Source organism: Stigmatopora argus, chromosome 1 (genome assembly GCF_051989625.1).
Source record: "Stigmatopora argus isolate UIUO_Sarg chromosome 1, RoL_Sarg_1.0, whole genome shotgun sequence".
In the NCBI taxonomy this organism is placed as follows: Eukaryota; Metazoa; Chordata; class Actinopteri; order Syngnathiformes; family Syngnathidae; genus Stigmatopora; species Stigmatopora argus.
Window position 1 is genome coordinate 15,512,571 of NC_135387.1, and position 23,799 is coordinate 15,536,369.

Sequence of the window (23,799 nt, forward strand, 5' to 3'; positions counted from 1 at the left end):
TATTTAGATTATTTGGCAGGAGAGGGGAAGAAAGGAAGGAGGAAAGAAGGGAGGGAGGGATGTTTTTGAGTCTGCGATGCGAGTGAGAGAGAGATGAGGGAGGGGGGGTTGGAGAGTACTGAGCTCAGAGGGATCTGTCAAATTCAAATACACACAGCTCTCGCTGTCTGTGCAATGAAGGGAATGAGGGATGGTAGAAAAGATCTGAGGAAAAGATAAAAAGAGACAGCAGAGGAACACAAAGTGAGGTATGCAACGCTGACAACCTGTTCTGTGTTTGCCTATGTGCGTGTTTTTGGTGACACTCTTCGTGTCTGGGAGTGTAAGTGCTTGTGAGCATGTAAAGTGACTGACTTTGTATGTATGCAAGATCTAAGTGTTTTAAGCGTTTGTAGGTGACACGTGCTGACTCCATTATGTAATATGTGAACATCATTTGCTGTGTGTGTGGAATTCCGCTTCGGTGTTTGTGGCTATTGTGTGGAGCAGAGCCACCGTGTCACAGGAGGTGATTTATGGCAAATGTAAATAGAAGTGAACACACCACATCAGCTTGCACCTAAAGCTGCTGGCCCTGTTTAGCATCTGTGCTATTTTCCCTAGAGAGAAAAGAAAACAAGCAGACATTGCTTCAGAGTGCTATTTATGTTGGTTTCATGTTTTGCTTGGCATTATGAAACTTATAGTCTTGTATGGTAAAAAATGAATCACAAGATTTGTTATTGGGGACAATATGCAGTAACTTGAATCCACAAGTAAGTCAAACAACGCTAAATTATTGAAAGAGTACCGATTCTTTTGTGCTGCAAACAGATTGCTGTTGGAACGCCTGCTAAAGGACATTTGGAAAGTGCCCAGGATATGTACTCCAAAAAAGCACTCATTTTCTATGTTTGTTTACAGTGGATTCCAAATTCAAGGTCCTCCAGACCAACCAAACCCTTACAAAATTAACCATTGCCACTCTGATTGAGGTGGGTGCTGCCGTATCACAAACAGCACCTGGCTTGCTCAAGGGCACCTTGACGGGATTTGGGGAGTAAACTGGTCTCGAGCGCCCACTCCATATTTTAGTTTTTACAATGAGCCTTCTATCCAAAGCACTGGTCAACTGAATGAACACAGTGAAGTTGGTCAACGATGCAACCAAGAGCAATTGTGCTACTGATGCCTTGCTTAAGGCACTTTGACTGTACAAGATATAAGTGAGCGGGACACTCTTATCTCAATCTCATCATGAATTTATGACTGGACTTGTTCACAAAACTTGTGTATCTAGGAATATCATTGTGCATTCAGCCATCTATAGAAGAGCCTCTCATTCTTTTGTATTTTACTATAGTTTGTTGGTATAATCTGAAGAAAAATTGTATTGTAATTTATAATCTTTTGTGGACAAACTAAGTGAAATCGGATTATGTCCGGTGGCACTCCTGATTATCATAGCACAGAGCAGGAATGCAACAGCACCAATGTTGGGAATCACTGACCTGGATGATGTCATTTCATTTCAAACCCTGCTAAGTTGAGTTTAATTGCTCAATACCACTTGGCGAAAACAAAGCTGAAGACTATATTAGGTTTGGCGGTGAGAATTGGTCAGACATTTGAATTGTATCTGTATTTTTTCACCCTCAGAAAAAAACTAACTCAGAGGGAAAAAGAGCCTGACACAATAATTTGCTCATAGACTAAAATGTACATAAAGAAAAGGAAGGCTAATTAGGTATTTCCTGATTGAAATTTATTGCACATCGCTGCTTTTAACAGTGAATTAAGACTAATCAAATATAACCCCTACTTGGACAAATCTCTCTTTTTCTGCATTCATTCATGCATTTCAACCACCTAGCCTTCCACTATGTATTCTACATGCAAACTGTGTAAACGATGCGCACCAACAACAAAAAGGAAGATAAAAATGATATTCATGTGCAAAAATCGCTTTAATTCTGTTTCCCTTAGGTGCCTTTGCAAAGCTAAAAGGCACTTTCTAAAGGAGAAAATAATATCTGCTGTTGCTATATTCTACCGTTTGATTAAAAATGGTCAACCTAGTGCTTTATGCAAGAGGTCATTCAGTCAATGGTTTATGGTAGTTTTGCAGTGCAACCTTGAAAATGTCGTCTCTGCTGTGTTTTTATGTATCTGATAAAAGTGAATGTGGCTGCAAACCTTCTGAAGGACCCTACTATGAATAAATAACATCTGACTGTGCAGATTTTGTCTGACAGAGAAATAATTTGTCACTCATATATTCTAGTATGTATTTGGATTTTGGTTCTGTGCGTAGTAAATTTTGCAGAGTATGAAGATGTTCTACAATGCTTGGTGGAACACTTTTCGAGCTGAAGCTGTTATGATGAAATAGTAGTTTTCTTTGGCTGGTAGGTGCTGGTAATCTTGGTTGCATTTTTACTCTTGAAACTACATTTAAAATGCAATATCCAAGGTTCAACCACATCCATTTTGAGATGGTATTCATTGGATTTGTATGAATTTGGAGCAATTTACCCCATAACAAATTAAGTACTAATCAGGACTGTAATTGTAAATGCATTGTTATATGTAATATTGTACCATTTGAGTTGTCATTTTAGGGTAAAACAAATCTTAGAATTGTTAATATCAAAATGGAAAAAAATAAGTATTGGATCATTAAGTCGGTTGAGTTAGACTCCTTTTGTTGACAAGAAAATTAAGCAAACTGAGGTGTGAGATACAGACACTTCAAATGACTTGTCCAAGATTTTTATGACTTAAGGGTTTCCCATTTATTGCTAATATTTTAGCACAATGCCATAAAAACACTAAAACAATGTTGGGAAACACATAGCAGTCCTATCCTTAAAAGTTAAACACTTTTGACTTGCCTCCTTTACTTCCAGCATTGTAATGAAATTAAGACTAATAAGCCAATTCATTTCAATTTCCTTGTGGTGGTTTCCATGAGCTGGCATTTAACTAAAATCGATGCTTCCAACCAAAATTAATTCCTGCTCATTTTTTGACACCCTGCCCAATATCCAGGGGGCAATAAAGGTTTAGTTTTTTAATCCTGTTTAGTTTTATATATATATTTTGACACTGAATTGGTCCATTTTGGTCACATTTAGTCCCTTTGGTTTTGTCAAAAGAATAATCTTTATAATGCAAAAAATAGACATATTTTTTTAAAGATGTAAAATGAGCAGCAAAACATTGTTCTGTTATATCGTATCGATATATGCTAAGTGAGATACTTGATGAGCTGTTGTGGCAATTGATGGCTAAAAGGCAGCATCAAGAAAGCATTGAAGTTTATTGAACCTCCCCCCTGAGAATTCATCATCAGTGAGCCAAACGCATTGAGGGTTCCACCTCAATGAATCTACTGTATAGCAGCATTAATCTTTGTAACAATATAATGCTTGCATGCAAAAATCAAGAGAGGGGGATTAAATCAAATATTAACACAGCAACCACCAACTGATTAACTGATAGTGAAGTGGATAAACCACTTGACTCATAAATCTGTGTGGTAACTGACTGGCGAACTGTTCATTGTACACCTTTTGCTTAATGTCTGTTGAGATGCGTTTTTGGTCCACACAAGCCTGAACTGGAGAAGTATTACAAAAAAAATGGAAGGATGAACAATTTATTTATGACTTCATTTTTTTCCTCCCGGGAGTGGGCAGCTGTTAAAGACAATGCAGCTGTAGGAAAGTTTCAAAGTCATATTCCCAAGAGAATTGGGTATTAAATTACCGTACATTCAAACTGGACAATTAACCCCATGCTTGTACAAACATCTGCAGTGGTACTCAAATACAATGCCGTAACTTTTGTTTTTATGATGTGTGGCGTGAGATCAGAGGCTGAGTCAACAGCTGCGAATTTCATCATGACAACTCTGTAAATGTGATTCAGTTTGGCTTTTGGTCAAATGTTTGAGTGCCCACATGTAAAAGGGCATTAGACAATGTTTATAAGTTTAGGCAACATGTATTTTGGTAGAGCAAAAATATTAGGATTAAGCTATTTTATGTATATTTTTTCATTACAGTTAAAATGTTTATATGTTGCTTCTGTATAAAAAGTAAAAATTACTACTACTCGTGAACTTTTTAGTTTCAATAAATCTATGTTCCAGAGGTATTTACATTTCTATCATTAATACGACAAGAAAGTAGGTTACACTCTTAATTCATTTCTGAAGTAGTATAAATGCGCAGTTTCCTTGTCATTCAGTGTGTGTTGTTTCAGGAAATACACACACACACAATATTTACCTCATGCTGCTTCCATTTTACAACATATCCTGTGTTACATATGATGAGGCATCCCTTTTTTCTTTAGTAATATGTAGCTATAAATCCCATTTATATCAGTATAAGAAACACTTGTTTCTTTTCTTGTCTATCATCTGCTTTAGTGTCAATTTTCTGCCCTGCTTTACCTTAGTAATCATGACTGCCTAGGAAAAAAAACCTTAATATATTAGCTTTAAAAGTCAAAATGTTCATTCCCGGTTGTGACATGCTTGCTTGCTTTGGAGTTGTCCGACCTTTCTTAATGATGTCCAGCTTTTTTTTCTTGAAAAGTCTGTCTTGAAAATGGCTTTAAATCAACACAACAATATATTTGCTTTTGCAGCTCGCTCCAGATACAGTTTGGTAGCTCTGGCTAGTCCACTCTATCACTAGCCAATCATAGTTGGTCAAAGCGATGACGTATCCCTACGCCTGCAAGAAGGCAATGACGTATCCCTACGCCTGCGAGAAGGCAATGACGTATCCCTACGCCTGCGAGAAGGCATTGTGGTGTTGCCAACTCGAAATCTGATTGGTTAAAGCAACAGTCTTTTCAACGCTTGTTTAATGCAGCAGAGCCTGCAGAACTGATTGCGAAGGCCTTGAGGCAGATTTCTGACCCTGGCAACAAATAATGGCTGAAATGTGATTGGTTAAATGCTTCAATATGAACACACATCTAGAAGCAGTGCAACCAGGGGGAAAAGCAATGAAAGGAAGCTAATAGACAATTTGGAATCATTTAATAAGTATTCATGGACAAAATATAATTAATATCAGTCAGTGATTCAGATATTTCTTAGGCCAGCAGAGAAGGCCTTGAAGGCCCTGACAGCACACCACTGATATACATAGCATACTAGTAATAAAATGATGTGAGGTATGTCTGCTATCTGGAATATGTAAACTAAATTCACTGTGAAAATCGGTCATCATACCTCCTTACCTTTCATTTTAACAATAAAAATGAGTCAGCATCCAAATGCAATTTGCTGAATTCTTTTTTTGTGACACCTGCCTTTATGGACATCCCTGCCCTTCAGGCACAGAATGTTCTTCGAATTTATTTGAAGTAGATCTGACCTTGACGAACGTTAGTGTATTTATGAACAAGTTTATATTCAACTAAGTCTAGGGTGGCATGGCGAAGAAGTGGTTAGCATGTTCATCTCACAGTTACGTGATCAAGGGTTCACTCCCAGCTCTGGTCTTCCTGTGTGGAGTTTGCATGTTTTCCCTGTTCCTACGTAGGTTTTCCCCGGATACTCCGGTTTCCTCCCACATGCCCAAAACATGCAACTGTAGGCACTCCAAATTGTCCCTAGGTGTAAGCGTACGCATAATTGTTTGGTTGTCTTTATGTGCCCAAATATTACAGGGTATAGCCTGCCTCATGCCAGTTGTTAGTTAAGATAGGCTCTAGCACCCCCGCGACCCTTACGAGGATGACACGATTTAAAGGGTGAATGAATGAACACAATGAGTCTGACACAACGTTAAGCCTATGTTTATGTATGTTATTGTTTTACTTTATTAGTGTATTGCATTGCTTTAGGTACACAGTCCTTCTGAAATCCTCAAAAGGAAGTTTTTTCTTTTGCCTGTTGTGTCTCAAAATACATTTTTAGATTTTTCAAATCCCTCCCTGGCAGAGCTATAACGTTCACTTTGTTCGGTGCAGATTAAGGTCGCATGCTGATGAAGCCCTGCGAGTTTCCTCCAAGGTCTAAGTGTCCTCGTAATTCTCAGCAATGGGAAATTACTCAATTTGTTCCCTGTAATTCTCCATTAACTTTCAATTTATTTCCATAGCTTGGTTTTGCCTGAGAATTTGAAATGTAGCTTTTTAATCATAATACTAATGCTGCTACTTTGCAAGATTTAAACTTTCAAGTCCAGATAGAGCGCTTGTAAAACACACAGAGCAGATTGTGCTAGTTTAGCCATTGGTGTGGGCTAGCTGGTCAGAACAATCCAGTCAAACTGTCAGACTTTGCCATCCATTGCAGAGTGAGGAACCTGTTGAGACACAGGATGTGGTGTTTTTTTCTGTGGTTGTCAGTGCCTACATCCTGTGCAAAATATTGTGTTCCGAAGTACTCAAACAGAACCACTGCGGTATGTGTCTTCTCTACTTCAATGTGCAGAATTACAATATCCAGGAATGGCAGTGTAGACAGAAGACAGGTGTTCAGTTCTTGGTTAGTGACTACAAATACCTGGCCCACTGCTTCCACAGACTGGATAAAAATGCGTGGTTTCTTCAAGAAGGGCATCTGGAGTGAAATCAAACCATTTGGTCTTTTGACACTGTAAATGTATCATTTGGGTGCCAAAAGCATGATGTTTGATCATGCAAAGAAGCTGAACTAACAGGGGAGATCCTGAAAGTTGCAAAACTCCCTTCATTTGCAGCTTCTGCCATAGTGAAACATCAACAGCAAGGTAATGAAAAAAAAGCATTGCAAACTGCTGGGATTGCCTTTATTCACTGACTGCTTAACAGTTTAAGACTTGTGTATATACATAGCATACTAGTAATAAAATGATGTGAGGTATGTCTCCTATCTGGGATATGTAAACTAAATTCACTGTGAAAATCTGTCATCATACCTCCTTACCTTTCATTTTAACGAGTAAAAATGAGTCAGCATCCAAATGCAATTTTCTGAATTCTTTTTTGTGTGACACCTGCCTTTATGGACATCCCTGCCCTCCAGGCACAGAATGTTCTTCGTTTCTGCTGTTACTCATCAACTCTCATCCTTCCATCCCCCTCCCTCCCTTCCACCTTGGTTATCACACTCCTCATCACAGTGTGCTGGCACTGACCATTCTGTGATGTGAAACCCCCCACCACCATTAGACTGTCTCTCCTGCTAAATCTCTCTTCTCTGGTGTCACTATTCCTTTTGCTCTCTCCCTGGGCTGATTTGTACGGTCACTCATTTTCTCTTCTCTCTATCCCATTTTCAGACCAACCCACCCATGAATCGGCATTCCATGGACACAACGGACTTCCCTGACGTCCTTGGCGAGTGCAGCCTATCGACTCTGATGCCACTGAGCTGCATGAAGCAGTAGGTCAATCCTGAGGTGGGAAGTACAAGGTCACAGGCTGCAGACACCGAGACTTGAAGGTTAAAGGAGTGGAAACGGAGACATTAAAAGAACACACCAAACTTGGGAGGAAAGGGAGAGAAGACACCAGCAAAGATGATGACATCACATGTAAAACTGAGGAGGGAGAAGGGGAGTCTGGCCGAGTATGAATCTCAGATGAAAGGTGAGTTTGGGGAATGTTCATTTTCTACACAAGCTAGTTCAAAGTGTCATACAAATGCAGCAGAAACTTGCTGGATTTGTTGTGCTTTGGCATGGGTCTTGCTAATACAGAAACCAGCATACTGCTGGATTTCTTTGCAGGGTACAACTAGTATAACCGAGCCAATTTTTAAGGCGGCCTTTTAAGGTCTACCCATATGTTTTGTGATTCTTGTGGTCATTGTGCATTTGGAAGATCAATTTAGACCCCAAACTTCCTGGACAGGTTTTACCTCAATTTTTCCAAATAATGTCTTATCGCATAATGACATAGATTTAGTAAAGCGCACTAGTCCTCCCTTTAGCATATCAAAATTTTTCTCAATCAGTTATTAATTCAGAAATATGTCAATAGAAAAAAAGTAGAAAAAAACAGGCTGTCAATTGAGCCTGTACTGCACATTGGGTCCTAGTCTTTGTTCCAACCGATCCAGTGCCGACATTTTAACCAATCAGGTGTCTTCTAAAATAAGTAGCACCTGACTTTAATTAACTGGTTACACTTGCCAAAGGTATCCTCCTGTTGAGTTGGAATGAAAACCTGCACCCGCTGCGGCCCTTTGAGGACCGGTTTGACACCCCTGCCGTACTGTACTTTGGACATCTCTAAGCCAGAGCAATTCCATTGACTTGGCACTAATTGAAGTATTATTAAGATTGACTTTTCTTAGATTGACTTTTTGATTTGTCCTTTAGTCTGCCTATTTCGATGTGTAGACATAGTGTAGCATAGGAATGTTTACCTTTGACAGAGCTCTCTTATGAGCGTGAGAGGTTTCATATGAATAACCTCTCAGCCTTGTAAAATGTCTTTTAATGAAAGCCCAACCATGAATCAACATCGCACATATGGAAGCAAATAGGAGTGTGTGGGTGGGAGTGTGTGTGTGCGTGCTTGCATTGATTTACACAACGTGGCTCACCAGCTCTGTACTGTACTACAATGGTATATTTATAGTCAGTATTAGAACTGCTGTCTCCTCACATAGAGTCAGCCGTGGGCTGTGCGCCCAAAATGTAGAGATAAGAAAATGGGGGTAGAGGATGAAAAAACTGAGAACGGGTATATGAGGGAGAGATAAGGGGTGAAGCACAGACACTTTTGATATGAGACAATGATGACTTTATTGGCTGTTTCAGAGCTAATCTGCAGCTTCAGACCATGCTGAGTCTACACATCAGCGTGCCTGTGTTAGAATTTTATTTGGAGTCATAATGGTTCACCCGAGTGGATGTAATTACTCCATGAAACTGAGTAAGATACAAATTATTATGTATTTCCTCAAGAAAAGTCTATTGGTTCTTCTCCTCAGGGAATTAGTAAAATATTCAAGTTCATGTCATGTACGATGGTTTTTATGTTAATTGATGACAGTTCGAAAATATGCTGTTTGCACATTTTATTAAGTCAGCGCCAATGGGAATTATTTGTGGTTTAATTAACAGGCTGATATATTATAGCGGCCCGAGCGGTTAGCGTGTCAGCCTCACAGTTCTGGGGTCGAGGGTTCGATCCCAGGTCATTCTTCACTATGAGGATTTTACATGTTATATACTATTCAATTGTGCTATACAAATACATTTCTGATTTCTCAACATTTGGCTAAAAATGCAGTTGAAGAAACTACCTTTATCTGAAAAATAATCAGTCAGTTTTGTTTAAACTATTGTATGAAAAACTTGATCAGATGCCTGATCAACCAGGTTTTGCAATTCGACATTTTGGCATGCCAAAATGCTATTTAATTTTTACAATGTAGTTTCTGCTTCCTCTGCCTCAGACTTGCGAGCTCAACTGGCTGACCAGATTAAGATTTTGGACTCCCAGGTAGAGGTAAAACAGCAGCAGCTCTCGGATCTCTCTGAGTTTCTCCGCCGGCGTGGTGACATTGAGGCTGAATACGCGCGGGCCCTTGATAAACTCACTGAGAGGTTTACGCACAAAACCAAAAAGTGAGTAACCATTATCCCATTTCACATAAATCATCATCATACTATCCCCAGAATCGGTATGTCTGCCTGGCTGACTGGCTTTATTTGTACTATGGATCTCAAAGCCATCAAACTTGGCACGGGGATGCCTTTCGGCCAGAGGGGGAACAAGTTTATTTGCTAAGCAATTGGTCAACAAATTGTCTCAAAGCCTGAGAAAGAAATATGGAGGAATGACAGCAAATTAGGTTCTATGTAATGAGCTTTTTGGTGTCAGTCAGGATGTCTTCTCCTCTGCAGGAAGGAGCAGTGGGGTCAGTCAGTGTGTCAAGTCTGGTCTGTCTTGCTGACTCAGACCCGTTTAGAAAGTCGTGAGCACTCAACATTGGGCGACACCTGCTGCAATGCACTAACACAGCGGTTGGTCCACAGTACAGAGGACACTAACCGGCTACACAAACGGGTGAGTCACACAAGAGTGTTTATATCACTTCTCTGTTCAATTTGAGCCGATACCTAAAAATTACATCAATAACCATTGCGGAGTTAAGACAACAGCATTCCACAAAATGTTCAATCACTGGTTTGATGCTAAAAAACATGAACATTTTCTTTCCATTTATAAATCAAAATTACAGTAGTTGTATATGACGCTGAAACTTCTCTTACAAAATTCCATGCTTGTAAACAAATCCTTTAACTTCCTTGTTCAAAGAAGCCTTCCAGTGATCAAGCGTAGTCAAACAATTTACCTAAATGTGTATAATTTTGTTATTCTCTAAAAAGGGAAATCTCCAGGAATCCTATATAGGCGAAAACAACAGATGGTTTTTTTCTAAAGAACAGAAAAATAGGGGGAGTTCATATTTTCTCAAACATTTGTTTTCAATATGCCTTTACCACAAAAAATCTAAAAATTTAGAGTGGCGTAAAATACACTACTAAGCAAAATAAGGCGCTTTAAGAGGGAACTGGGCTTGTTTTCTGCCGGGTTTATACAATTTTCAACCCCCCCTAAAGTCTTAACACATCACATTAATTCATTCATTTGCTCACTATCTGAGCCGCTCATCCTCCCAAGGGTTGCACATTGATTTTCGACTATAGAGTTAAATGTGTCTCCTGTTTGATTCCAGCTGAGTCTATGTAAGCACCCCTGAATCACAGAATAAGCTCACAATTTACAATATTCGTATATATAGACTGGAATACATACAGTACTCTTTCAACCCACAGAGCAAAGAGGTTGGGATTCAGATGCAGGATGAATTGCATAAGGTGACGACTGAGCTGCAGACGGTAAGCATTTTAATATTGTTCTTGAGTGCATTAACAATGTAAAACAAAGGTAATTATGCAAAAAAATGGAGAGAATGATCATGTATACTGTGTGTTACATGACAAATGATGATGAAGGCTTTGAAGACATACAACCAGTACCACACTGACTGTCTGATAGCAGAAGGCAAACTGAAGGAGGCTGAGCGGTTGGAAGAGCGACACACTGGCAAATCTGCTGAGCTTGGCCTCAGCCAATCAGGAGGACAGAGGCGGAGCTCTGTCAAGAAGATGGAGAGATTAATGGAGAAGGTAAATCAAATACAACACGTTAACATCATGCCATGAAATTATGTGTTCAAGTGAGAGGACAGACAGACAGTTTAATTTTGGAGTTTACGTAAATTAGGGGTCATAAAAGCGGTCCTCAAGGGCCACCGTGGGTTCTGGTTTCTGTTCCAACCAATTCAAGAAAGTCAATTTAAGCAATGAGGTTTCTGCTATGAAAAAAAGCAGCATATCACAGCAATCAACTATATTTACACTTAGAAGACCCCTGATTAGTGAAAAGATGTTGTCTTGTTTGGTTAGAATGAAATCATTCACTCACTGCAGCACTTTGTGGAATATTTTGGAGACCCCGGTTGTGAATGGACTGCAAGATGATGAGACGTGCATTGTGTGTCTATGTGACTCTTTAGAAAGATGACATTATGTATGTAAGTTAATGCTTAAATATTTGTTTAAAAGTATGTGAACGGAGATGTAGACTTTGCCAGTGTAACTGACTCATTTTTACATTTTACAGTATGTGTATATGTGAATAGACAGTGCGTGTTGTGTGTGTTTGCAGAGGCATGGCCGAGTCCAGGAGACCCAACTCAAATGTACTAAGGCCCGAAATGACTACTTGCTCAATCTTGCTGCAGCTAATGCAGCGATGAACAAGTACTACCTGCAGGATGTCAGCACTCTCATCGATGTAAGAAAGAGAGTAGCAAGACATATCTATCTATTACTCTGTCTGTTTATTTATCTAAATAGTAAAAACAAGAGTGATAAAGGAAACAATGTATTTGTAATTGTTGAAACCTTAAAGCATGCCATCTAAAAACAATTATGGATTTTTTTTAAAAAATACATCCTAAAATTGCATCTTCAATGAACAATGCATTCTTCAAATCTGCTCTTGATCACTGATAAAACCTGTAATTTTTGTCCTTGAGGAAGTAAACACTGCCATTTTAGTAACCATGGTGAATTCAACATGAAGTTCACACTATGCCAGCTGAGATGTTGAAACAGCCAATGAAGAACATGACCAGTTTAGATTCAGTTTAGATGGGATTCACTAAATAAAGGCAGCTAGAAAGCGGACAGTGATCAGATTCAGTAAATAAAGTGATCTTGACGTTTATTTGTTCTTCCCTTTTCCATCGTATATCACTCCTCATCCTTTGGGCAGTGTTGCGACCTGGGTTTCCATCCATCTCTAGAGAGAGTAATGAAGTGCTACCTGGCTAGTAGGTGGCGCATCCAGAAGACCGAGGAGGCTGGGCTGAAGCAGCTGGAGGCCGCTGTAACGTCGCTAGACCAGAGTGGAGACAGAGATGCACTGCTTCAGCAACATGACTCTGCCTTTTGCCTTCCGTTTAGATTCAACTACCACCCGCATGAGGGTGACCAGGTAGAATATGTTACTAATAATAAGATTAAACCTGAATGTTGCTCTATTTTGTTATTGGTTTGAATTGCAGGTCTGTGAGGTGAGCGCGGAGAGTCAGGTGAGATACGAGATGGAGACCAGATTCCAACAGCTTCAGTCTCGACTAGCTGCCGTCACACTGGAAACAGAGGAGGTACGATGACCTTCAATATACAGTGAAGCCTCGCTATTGACAAGGGCAATGGACGATAACTATATTGTACAGTACTGTACATCCATCTCTCCATTCTCTGAAATGCCCAACCAACCCAACTTGCGTAAAGCAAGATGATGGCTTGAAATGCTTCAGAAACACACTGAATGTGTGAGAGTTGAGAACCCGGACTATAGTTTATATGTTTTCTTTAGTGAATGGTAAAACGGTTAAAAATAATGTCCCGATAATCCATGTCTTTCCCTATTACAGGTCAGCAAAACGCTTAATGCGACACTCACAGCCCTGCTGGAGTCTATGTGCGACAGCGACTGCAACACCACCACTGATGTTCCCAGTAGCCTATTACATGAGCTCGCTGGAGGAAGCTCCGCCCCAAAACTTACCCTCGCCAAGCGTCGAGCCAATCAGCAGGAAACAGAGACCTACTATTTTGCAGTCAGTTCTGTGCATTTTGTGTACTACTGTGTGTCTAAAAGGGAATGTGAATAAGAATGCTCTTCTTTTTTTTACTGTCATAGAAAGTAAAGGAGTTTCTCACCAGTAGCGCTCTGACATTCAAACTTCAAGCCAAACATGATCTACTACAAGAGGCCATACAGAAAGGTAGACTCATATACAGGGGACCATCCAAATATTGACATTAAATTTGCAGAGTGATGCTGCAACCAATGGATGCACATAATGGATGGCTTAAAAAAACTTGGGCTGGAATGTCAAGAAAACATTTACAACAACATCAGTGTGTTCTTATTAACAATTGAACTAAGTAGCTAGATGCTTTTTAGCTTTTTTTGTGTCCAAGTGAGTTCTTCCCATTTGTTTTATGCTTATCATTACACTGTTTCACCAATTCATTGCTACTACTCCTCTTCTGCCTTTACATAACAAATAAGAACAAAACAGTGTCAAAAATCTAAAGAAGTTTTTCTTACAGTTACAAATGTAAAAATGAAGAAATTGCATACAGTTCAGACTGTCCATCGTCTGTGGCAAACCACTTGGGAGGTTCCATTTGAGTATAACAGACGCTTCTCAAACACTGTAAAGAGCCATTCTAATAATGTTTCTTTGCTTTTGTGCTTTTTTCTTCAGCTGAGGCTGTCAACACAGACCCCTCCAGGTATGTGAGAAAAGTAGCATGACTAAATGTGGTATGGAGAAGAAATTGAGAGAGGAGTGCAGTAAGGACAGAGACTTGCTTTTAAAACCCCATTTTAAGCCAGTCTTTATTATATAAGAGGTCAATTTTTGTGGGGAACGAGAACTGTTGAACTGAAGTGTGACTAATAGATGCAGTTTAGAGGCTTCATTACATCTTATTAGAATACCCACAAATAAAATGCCATAATGCAATTTATCTACTTCCCAGAGTTCAGTGTTCTCGCTCGGTGCGAGTTTGGAAGTCGACACCCGTTTCCCAATTTTGTCACACACTGTTCAGCACAGATGTTCTGTCCTACATACAGGTAAAGATTGTACAATCTTCAAACCTAGAATGAATTTTCATACTATGATTTAATTTGGACATTTTCTTTCTGAGACATGTGGAAGATTTTGGGCGACTGTGTGGACTGTTTGGTCATGCTTATGGCTTATTCATGGCTCTCTGTCCTTTCAATCCATTTCCCACTTATATCCGTTCCGCTTTCTAAAAGGGATTAAAACACACTCTTCATTGCCTCCTCTCTCAACTTCTCAAGTTAAGGCTTACTTATGTGCACTTTCTATCAATACTCCTAAATCGCTCTTGCTCTTATTTTTATGCACATATTTTTCTTACCTTGCTTTTTCCTTACCGCTGCTATGCTTTTCTTGGTGTAGAAGAAGAAGAAGAATGTCTCGTACACAGGTACCCAATTTTGTCTTTTGTTGCTCATAAGCACCTGAAGTTGTGAGTTTTTGCCATAAAACGTAAGGGGAGTTATTTAGAAAATGTTACAATGAAAAGGATTCATATAACAGGCTAATGAGGATGAGACTAGATCGGCGTACTAGGTGTGTGGGTTGGAAAATGTGTCCTTGTCAGAATGTCAGTTTGAAAGTTAAAACTGCTCAGACCAAGTCGTAAAATTGGCACAGCTGATCCAACGAGATTTTGGTCGATTTGGCACGTGCTGATTCCGAGCATCACGGATATGTAAAGTGGTGCATGTCAGATGATTTACATACATTTGTCAATGGCGGGCATAATCGTCCACTGCAAACTAACGGAAGCTATACTTATGTGATGGATGAAACTGACAAGCGCATTGAAAGGGATTTAAGTAGTCACTTTGAGTGGCAATGATTGAAGTCTGTTGTGTTCACTCACACAGTTGAGAAAACCTCCCCCTTATAGACACGATGGCTTGTGCTTGTCTTCTAAATCACCAAGATCTTATCTGCCTCTGTGTGGATTTCACACTGTAAATGAAAATAGAGCCCTGGTACTGGATCATATTTCGGTTTGTTAAATATAGACCCAATATGCACCTCATGGCAAGCTATCTTAGGTGCGCTTTGCTCATCTCAACATTAAAACCGCGAAGATATTTCCCAACAGACCTTCTCAATTAGGTTTGGCAATAAGTTAATGGCATCAAAAATAGATAGATTTTATCTACTAATGCATTCTAAAGCTTTACCGAAAGAGAAAAACAAGTTCAATATTGATTTCTCTCTCAGACTTGAGACTTACATTTTTCACCTTTGACACTGTTTATGTAAATACATTTATAAGCATATGAGCATCATGAAATGTATTCATTAGCTATGTGTGTTTTTGATAATTTATCATAATCCTCTAGAAATGTAAAGGCTGTTCCTTGAATAAGCATAGTTTATTATACAGCTACCATACTTTATATGACAGAACTAACAGAGGAAATACTTAACCACAACATTTCTCATCTTTGCTACAGCCCTGGCAGCAATATTTATGCATGTTGTTCCCTTATCAACCAAAAGAAAAAGCTGTCTTCATTTTATGATTTACTGTGCTTTTTGTAGCTTTTCAACCTTCACATCCTGTTTATTCGTTTTTAAGTCACATCATGTATTTATTTGCCTTTTTCCTCTCTCTGAAAGATGGTTATTATAATGTCCTTTTTAAGTCCTTTTTTTCTGACTCAAATCCTCTTTCCACTGCAGAGCTCTGGCCAGCAGATCCCTGTGGTGGTTGAAAGCTGCATCCGCTTCATAAACCTTCACGGTGAGGCAATTTGCATGACCAGCCATAAAGTATGCTGGGAGAGCTTCTGGGGACTTGAAAATGTGTGGAGGTAGTCATCATGATGTCAGCCTACTATGACTTCTATTGTTCCCAATATTGGGAGTTTTTGACTCTCAATTGAATCACACTTTCCTGTAAACAATAACTGTTATTGTGAACATTCATGCACAAATACAAAAAGGCAAAAATGCTTATCGGTGTGTGTTTATTTCAGGTCTACACCACGAAGGAATTTTCCGAGTTCCTGGGTCACAAAGAGAAGTTAATCTGATCAGGGATTCATTTGAAAGAGGTGAATCTAGAAATGAATTGTGTTATCAATGTACAATGTCCTCATTAAGGATTGACTTCAGCTAATGTTTACACGTGTAAATGATGTGCATGTGTCCTGTTTTTTAAAATGCAAAATATTACGATAATAAAAGGTGAATAGGAAACGGTTTATTTCATTAAATACTCGTACATATTACTATTACCTAAACTGTACTTCAGGATTGTTCATCAATTCTATAGCCCAGCATTCAGTTCCTACTAAATTAATAGTTCCTCTAAGAAAGATATTTTGGACAATTGCATGGTTCTTACTTAGCTTTAATTTGAAAAATACTTTTGTAGACGATTCTCTGTTCCTTGTGAACAAAAACTGTACTAGTGAGTGAATTCTTTGGGCACACCCAAAGTAATTTTAATACTATACATATGCAATGCTTTAGTTTTGCACCTCATCTTATTTTCTGAACCGCTTTATCCTCACTAGGGTCGCGGGGGGTGCTGGAGCCTATCCCAGCTGACTTCGGGCCGGAGGTGCGGGATACCCTGAATTGGTGGCCAGCCAATCGCAGGGCACAAGGAGACAAACAACCATTCATGTTCACACTCATACCTAGTGGGAACTCAGTGTCCAATCAGCCTACCATACATGTCTTTGGAATGTGGGAGGAAACCGGATGACCCTGAGAAAACCCACCCAGGCCCAGGGAGAACATGAAAACTCTACACAGGTGGACCAACCTGGATTTGAACCCAGGTCCCCCACTGTGAGGCCGACGCGCTAACAGCTCGCGCCGCCGGGCCGTGCTAAAGCTTTATTATTGATTATTATTGATAGCAATATTTGCACCATAATTATTAATTTTTCCATGTACAGTACTCATTTTTGGTGCACACTGTATAACATACACACCTCTAATTCCCCTTATAGGAGAAGACCCTCTGTCGGATAGTGAGTGTGACCTGGACTCGGTGGCCGGGGTGTTGAAGCTTTACTTCAGGGGCCTTGAGCCACCCCTCTTCCCCTATGATAGCTACTCACAGCTGCTGGAGTGTGTCCGTAAGACATCTCTTCTTTGACTTGTTGACAACTATAAAGAATAAACTGAATCAGTTTCCATCAAGCAATCAATCATCTTTACAATATATCCTTTCACTTTCTCTCTCTCTCCTCTCTATGCGTCCAGAAATTGAAGGCATGGCAGAGAAAGCATTGCAGATTAAAGGAATTGTCTCTTCCTTCCCACGACCTCTTGTCATTGTAATGCGATACCTGTTCGCATTTCTCAATCAGTGAGTTAACATATCGGTGAATCGATAAGAGATGTTGTATTCGTTTTATCTAGGGTCACTGTAAAGGCATGCCAAATTAAGGGTGACATGACCGATTGCAACTGGTTAGAATATTTAAAAAAAAAAAAAACATCAGCTCAAACTTGCACGCCAGTCGTTTAGCCCTTGACTGAAACTCTAAGAAATGGAAAAAATTAGCAAAAGTTTTTTCGGGGGACAATTTGCTATTTGGGATCGCAGTACCGAACCATTATCGAATGGTAGGTGCCATATTGAATTTGTAACTCAATCTAAATTGTCGTGAGACTGCTCAAGCTTTATTATTGATAGCAATAAGACTGCTAAGATTGGTGGGAGATGTCTCAAAGTTGGCTTTGTTTGTTGCTATGATTAACAACAGGAACATGATTTTATTGATGAAAAAAAAACTAGCCCCAAGCGAGACTGCGTCCACAAAATGGCTAACTAACATTACTCCCACACACAGTACACACCACTCAACACTATTCATTTTGATGGAGAAAAAAAAGTTCATTTTCAAAAATCACTTTTCCACTCTTACTGGAATGGAAATTCGAGTCACCACCGATTCATAAACAGCTCTAATTTGATGCTCTTCACTATTTTTACCCTTCTATTTAGAAGAACAGATTGGCATATTTGATTCTCTCTACTGCCCGCTGCGGTCGTACAGATAGTGTTTATTGTGTGCGTGATTTCACAGTGTGACTCAGTACAGTGACGAGAACATGATGCAGCCCTACAACCTGGCCGTCTGCTTCGGCCCAAGCTTGCTGAGGGGGCTGGATTCGGATGACGCCGTTGCTCAGCAGCCACAGGTCAATGACCTTGTCAAAACCATGATTCTCCAGCATGATGTCATATTCCCCAGTCAATCAGAATTCCCAGGCCCTATCTATGAGAAGCACATGACTCTTGAGCAGGAATATTGGTAAGTAATTTAATAGAAATGCCATTTGAACATGATTTAAAAATTTGTTATCTGCTTTTTATTGCCATCTTCTGTGTATCATGTGGTTAGTGTGAAAAACAGAATTAAACATTCATTTTGAAGCGGATCAAAGTCTGTAAAGCTGCTTCTTTTTTGGTTTATCCTCTGGCTTAAACAAATTTGATGCCACATCAAAGGCTTTTCTGTGCAACTCCATGAAACCACTGTTCAATTTGTGTGATTGCCGACAGCAACTCAGTCATTTACAATGATAACATTATTGTATTTCCACGTATGCTAATTATTGTACTGCTGCTTTTCGTCATCACCATTTAACATTAGAGCCACACTCAAAGCTTAAACCTCATTATACTTGTATAATGACAATACAATCATTCAACTCAATTCAATTCAAAGACCAAAATGTGAGTTGAGTTTAGTGCCAAACGCTTTTCAATTGCAACTCACCACACTAGGTTTGAGGATAAAATAGGCAGGCAGGATTGCATCATCAGCTGTGAAAATATTAAGAGATAATATTGAGATGGCCTATAATTTGTATTGAATTAAAGAAAATAAAAACTGTTGACTGCCCTTCGGTTGGTGGGTCACGTCTGGTGCCCATAGTTAGATGCGACATCCCAGCATCGCCGCAACCCTTGTGAGGTTAAGCGGTTTGGAAAATGAATGAATGAAAAACTGTCTACTGCGTTGTGCTGATAACAACAGCAAACAACATATTTTTTTAAGACCACGGTTACTTTTAGGCCATTTGCATTGTCAAATGGAAAACTGACGACAATTCTTATTCCCCCAATCAACAGCAGCATTAAATTTAAGATTACTGCTTTGGAATGAAGTAATACACTGATATAGTTAGCTGGATAATGTAGCCAGGAAAGAAAACACCACAAACTTACACTTTGCTTTTTCTGCAGCGAACCAATCACAGAGGAGGGAGACGGAGAGCCTGAACATCTACCCAGTGAGGATGGTGAGAAGAATACGTACAAGTACACACAATGAAGAAACACATTACTACTTCCACTCCAGTTACATTTACAGATATGGCAATAATTGTATCATCCCTTTTCTCATTTTTGATTCTGTTTCACAATATGATTTCAAGTCATAAAGATTCTTTGTGCATTTTCATGTACGCATAGAGTGGGAAGCTGTGGCAATGTTTGACTACACTGCGAGGTCTCCAGCAGAGCTGTCTTTCAAGCAGGGAGAGCTTCTTATTCTTCACAGTAAGGCCTCTTCGGATTGGTGGAGGGGTGAAGCAGGAGGTGTCAAAGGTCTCATTCCACACAAGTACATCAGTTTCATGGAAGGGTGAGTGCCCTTATACGATCATGAGGAGGGAGGTCTCAAAACCACACCTGCTTTGTTTGTTGTTCTTCTTTTTGAGAGGAAAATAACTAAAATTGGTACTCGTTGTTGATGGATCAGCATGAAATTTGGTGGGTATGTTCCAGGGATGTATAGGCATAGATCATTGGAGACAGATTTTTTTCTCGAGGATGATTAATTAGATTAGTGAATTTTGCACTTTATGTTGTTATGCAAGTAGAGGACACGGTCTCTGTAAAACTGGCCATTTGTCTCACCTAGATATAGCCCAAACAATAATATACACATGGAAGGGATGGAAGGGAAAATCTTGGTTGAAAAAAAATAAACAAAGAAAGCTTGATGACAAAATAAATGAGGGAGCTGCAATTTTGCTGGGCCGGGAGTTTTTATATAGTTGTAGGGGCTGGTCAGAGAGCAGACGTTCTAGGTGACATCAACTGATGTTTTAGGCTCGCCCAAAAAACACTGGCATCAATTTTGCTCAGTTTGTGCACGTTTTCAGCACTTATATTCAAGCATAGTTCATGTATTTAATAACAAATTATCCATCTTACTGAAGTGTCAATTCACCTTTTAACCATTAACATTTTTCTTTCAGTTGACATGAAGTAAAAATATAATTTTCCATTGAATTAATTAAACCTCAACTCATACTTAAATTTAATATTAATAATACTTCAAATTACTAAAGCAACATTGATTTTCTTCTCCTGCAGGATAGATAGAGGGAAACGGGATGAAGGAGGAGGAGGTGGAGGAGGAGGAGGCAGCACTGGAAATCTGACAGCAGATGATTCTCACACAGAAAACACTGTTCGGTATAAAAATACACATGCTCATCCTTCAAAACTTGAAGATAATTAAAGATCATTTAAACTTAAACCATTGCTGCTAATTTTAAGTCTATTAGACAAATTGCAGTGGGCGAACATGACTCATTTATGTACTGTACTGTTTATGTAAATCTAATACCTTGGGTACAAATGTTTAGTCCCTCACAGAATTACACTAGTCAAGAGGTTTTTATGTTCCTCTCTGTGTTTTATAACAGAATGCGAGTGAACAGTGATGGTGCGTCGTTGCCTGGGCGACAACGAGGGAGTGATGGCAGCCCTGGTCGAAAGCCACCATCCTCCCCGGCGGCACGCCACTTGCCAGTGTAAGACAAACACAATAAAGAACTCGTTTGATGCCATTGATGTCAAAATTCTTTTTAACTGGGATATCTGGAAATGCATTATGTTTCAGTTTCAGTGATGACAATGGGAGATCTAACAGTTGATCATTCAGAGGCAGCCAATGAGTTAAATATATTGACTAATAAATCATGTAACACTTGAATCATCGAGTAGTTCTGCTGCTACAAAATACAGAAGAAGAAAAAACCAGCAGTGTTATGATACGAAAATTCAAAAAAATCCAACTGTTGAAGAAGGAAACTGCATTTGGGTTTCAGGTCTCAGGAGCGAAGACACACGCTGGACACTGTGAGACAGGCAGGGTTTAAACCTGCAGACAAACCTGCATTTGTTCAGGGAGAAAAGACAACGGTTGACAAGGTTGGTAGATTTTTTGTTTACTTATTTGGCTCATTCTATTTGGTATTGCCTTCAGGGACAGTCTGAACTCATAACTTGAGATTTGAGACTATGTACTACTAGAAGTAGTAATCACTGACTTGGAGTATCTTGCTAGAATAACTAATCAGCACCTATATTTTGTAGTAGGGAAATTCTCCGATCGCGAGTTGTATTTTCTACAAATATACAGAGGTACCTCTACTTACAAATTAATCCGTTCCAGTAGTGGTTTCGTAAATTGGATTTTTTATTAGTAGAATACTTACCAAACCGCACCACAGTCCCCCGAGACCACTTCTCTCTTGAACCGGCTGTTTGGTCTGTACCAGAGTTCAATTCGATGCACCAATTTTACTCTTATACTATGTATACTTTGGTGTTCTGTCCATGCAGGTGTTCTTCTTCACGCTGTCGTTAGTCAAAGAGAAAAGTTTTTGTTGTTTTAATTGTAATCCTGTCTATGTCTCATTTGGGCTTTGGTTCCCTGCCACTCAGGACGTTATCAGTCGCCAGATGAACTCAGTGTTCAAGGAACTCCTGTCTCGACAGCCCTCCATGCAACCGCCAACCCTTGCAGCTGCAGTCCCTCCAGCTCCTTCTTCTTCCTCTTCTTCCCCGTCCACCACCTCCTCTTCCTCTCCCCTCCCTCAAGTTGCCCCTGCTGCCAAAAAAGTGGGCTTTGGAATTCGAGGACGGGCCCTTTTCCGGCCAGTGGACTGACATACCTTAACCTCGGTAAAGAATTAAAAGTTTAGATATAAAACTTGAGGATGCCTATGCTGTCAAGCATTCTGAGGAAAATCTTGATTTATTTTTAGGATATATATATACTATATGTATATATATATGTGTGTGTGTGTTTGTATGTATTTACTTCTGTGCCATCTCATGGTGCCACATGGTGCTGTATTGCAGTATGTCTTGCGTGTTATTCGGTCTTGTTTGGTCTTTTTGCCCCCAAATATCTACTTTTGGGCTGCTGTTTTGGAGAATCAGGGAAGTGTTCTGTCTAAAATGAAGGAGTATTAGGGCCAGGCATGAAAAATGCTAATATTACAACATTAAGCTGGAAAAGTAACATGTTTCAAGTAATGTCTGTTTACACATATATTACTATGCAGAACTGTACTTTGCTTGTAATATTACAAAAATGAAAACCTAATTTACTTTGGAATTTCAACTCTTTTTAGATTTACACTTTATTCCCAACTAGTTCCTATAATACAATCTATTTTTATGAATAAATAATCAACTTTAGAAATATTGTGTCTTTCTTAAATTAACTGTATTCTTTTAGGTATATGACCTTAATCACAGAGCACTCATTTCCCCCAAACTTTTAAATATGGCCCTGATACTTCTTTATAGTGGTGGCGTGGGACCGAGAACTCCTTTTGTCAATATTTGGTAAATTTAAAATTTTGACATGAATGCTATTTGGCAGTTCCTACATATAGGTTTGCTATTTATTTGATTTGATCATCTTTGTTTGACAAAGTACAAATTTATTTATTTTTTATTTTTTGACAATGGCATTGAATGCAGTTTGAAAGCCTCAACAAGCATGTTTATTTTTGCACTGATTATTTTGAAGATGCAGTGTAAGGATTCCTCAGAATCCAAGCAACAATTAAGCGATATGACAAATACGTTTACTTGCTTAATGTTTAGCTAAAGACTGTTCTCTAGTGGCCGGTTTTAGAAAGAAAGAAAAAAAGAAACGTTAATGTTGAAGGAGGAAAAAGACAGCCAATCTGAGGCTAATGTCAAACAGTGCCTCGTAATATTTTTGTGCTCTCATTTTGTTTTCTTCATTTCAATTTCTCATAAGAGCTAGTGAGATGAAAAGATGTTTGCATTGACATTACTGTGTGCAGCTGTGTCAAAATATGAATTCGCATGCAGTCATTTGACAAACTTGTGATGAAAAAAAAAACATTCCCTTTCATATGTGATACATGGCCGACAAGGCAAAACTCAGGGCTTTGCAGAGTTAAAATGGGCCGGCTCAGGTTTGCCTTTGAAAGTTTGAAGTGGCTTTTTACTTCCCTCAAGAGCCAAAAAATGCCCTCAAGCTAGAAGAGAACTCACAATTTCTTCTGTCTTTAACTGTGACTATGACAACAAAGTTTGGGAAACTCATGCCTACTCAACTACCCTCACACACTAAAAACATAATAATTGAGAACACAATGAACGGTGTTGTATGCTGTTTTCTATCTCGAGATGGTTTGACATGTATCGCTTCCCTCACCTGTTGAATTTGCAATCATAAATGTAATACAGTTTACTTGTTTTGCAAAATGGATGCAACGTTTTATCCAAACTCACCGTTTGATCATGTCATTAGATTTTAAGTGTAAAATTACAGTATATGTGTGGGGAAAATATTGACAATAAAAGACAGAGTGATGAATTTTAA

At 39.2% G+C, this 23,799-nt stretch overlaps 1 protein-coding gene across 2 annotated transcripts; it reads left to right on the top strand.

Annotated features, from left to right (window-relative positions):
* The first annotated feature begins 82 nt into the window (after positions 1–82).
* On the top strand, positions 83–23,799 carry arhgap4b (Rho GTPase activating protein 4b). 2 transcript variants are annotated; one of them, XM_077601843.1, is made up of 24 exons: positions 83–248; positions 7,272–7,581; positions 9,401–9,572; positions 9,852–10,014; positions 10,788–10,850; positions 10,968–11,141; positions 11,683–11,811; positions 12,295–12,516; positions 12,587–12,688; positions 12,962–13,147; positions 13,231–13,315; positions 13,805–13,832; positions 14,082–14,178; positions 15,842–15,902; positions 16,138–16,215; positions 17,125–17,253; positions 17,381–17,486; positions 18,211–18,438; positions 19,377–19,432; positions 19,605–19,776; positions 20,514–20,615; positions 20,849–20,956; positions 21,254–21,356; positions 21,873–23,799. In XM_077601843.1, exons 2-24 carry the CDS (start codon positions 7,512–7,514, stop codon positions 22,095–22,097), a joined length of 2,859 nt encoding a protein of 952 aa, XP_077457969.1. In that variant the 5' UTR covers positions 83–248; positions 7,272–7,511; the 3' UTR covers positions 22,098–23,799. The 2 variants fall into 2 exon arrangements, with proteins under 2 accessions (XP_077457969.1, XP_077457970.1); XM_077601844.1 differs by lacking the exon at positions 14,082–14,178 and adding an exon at positions 14,534–14,561.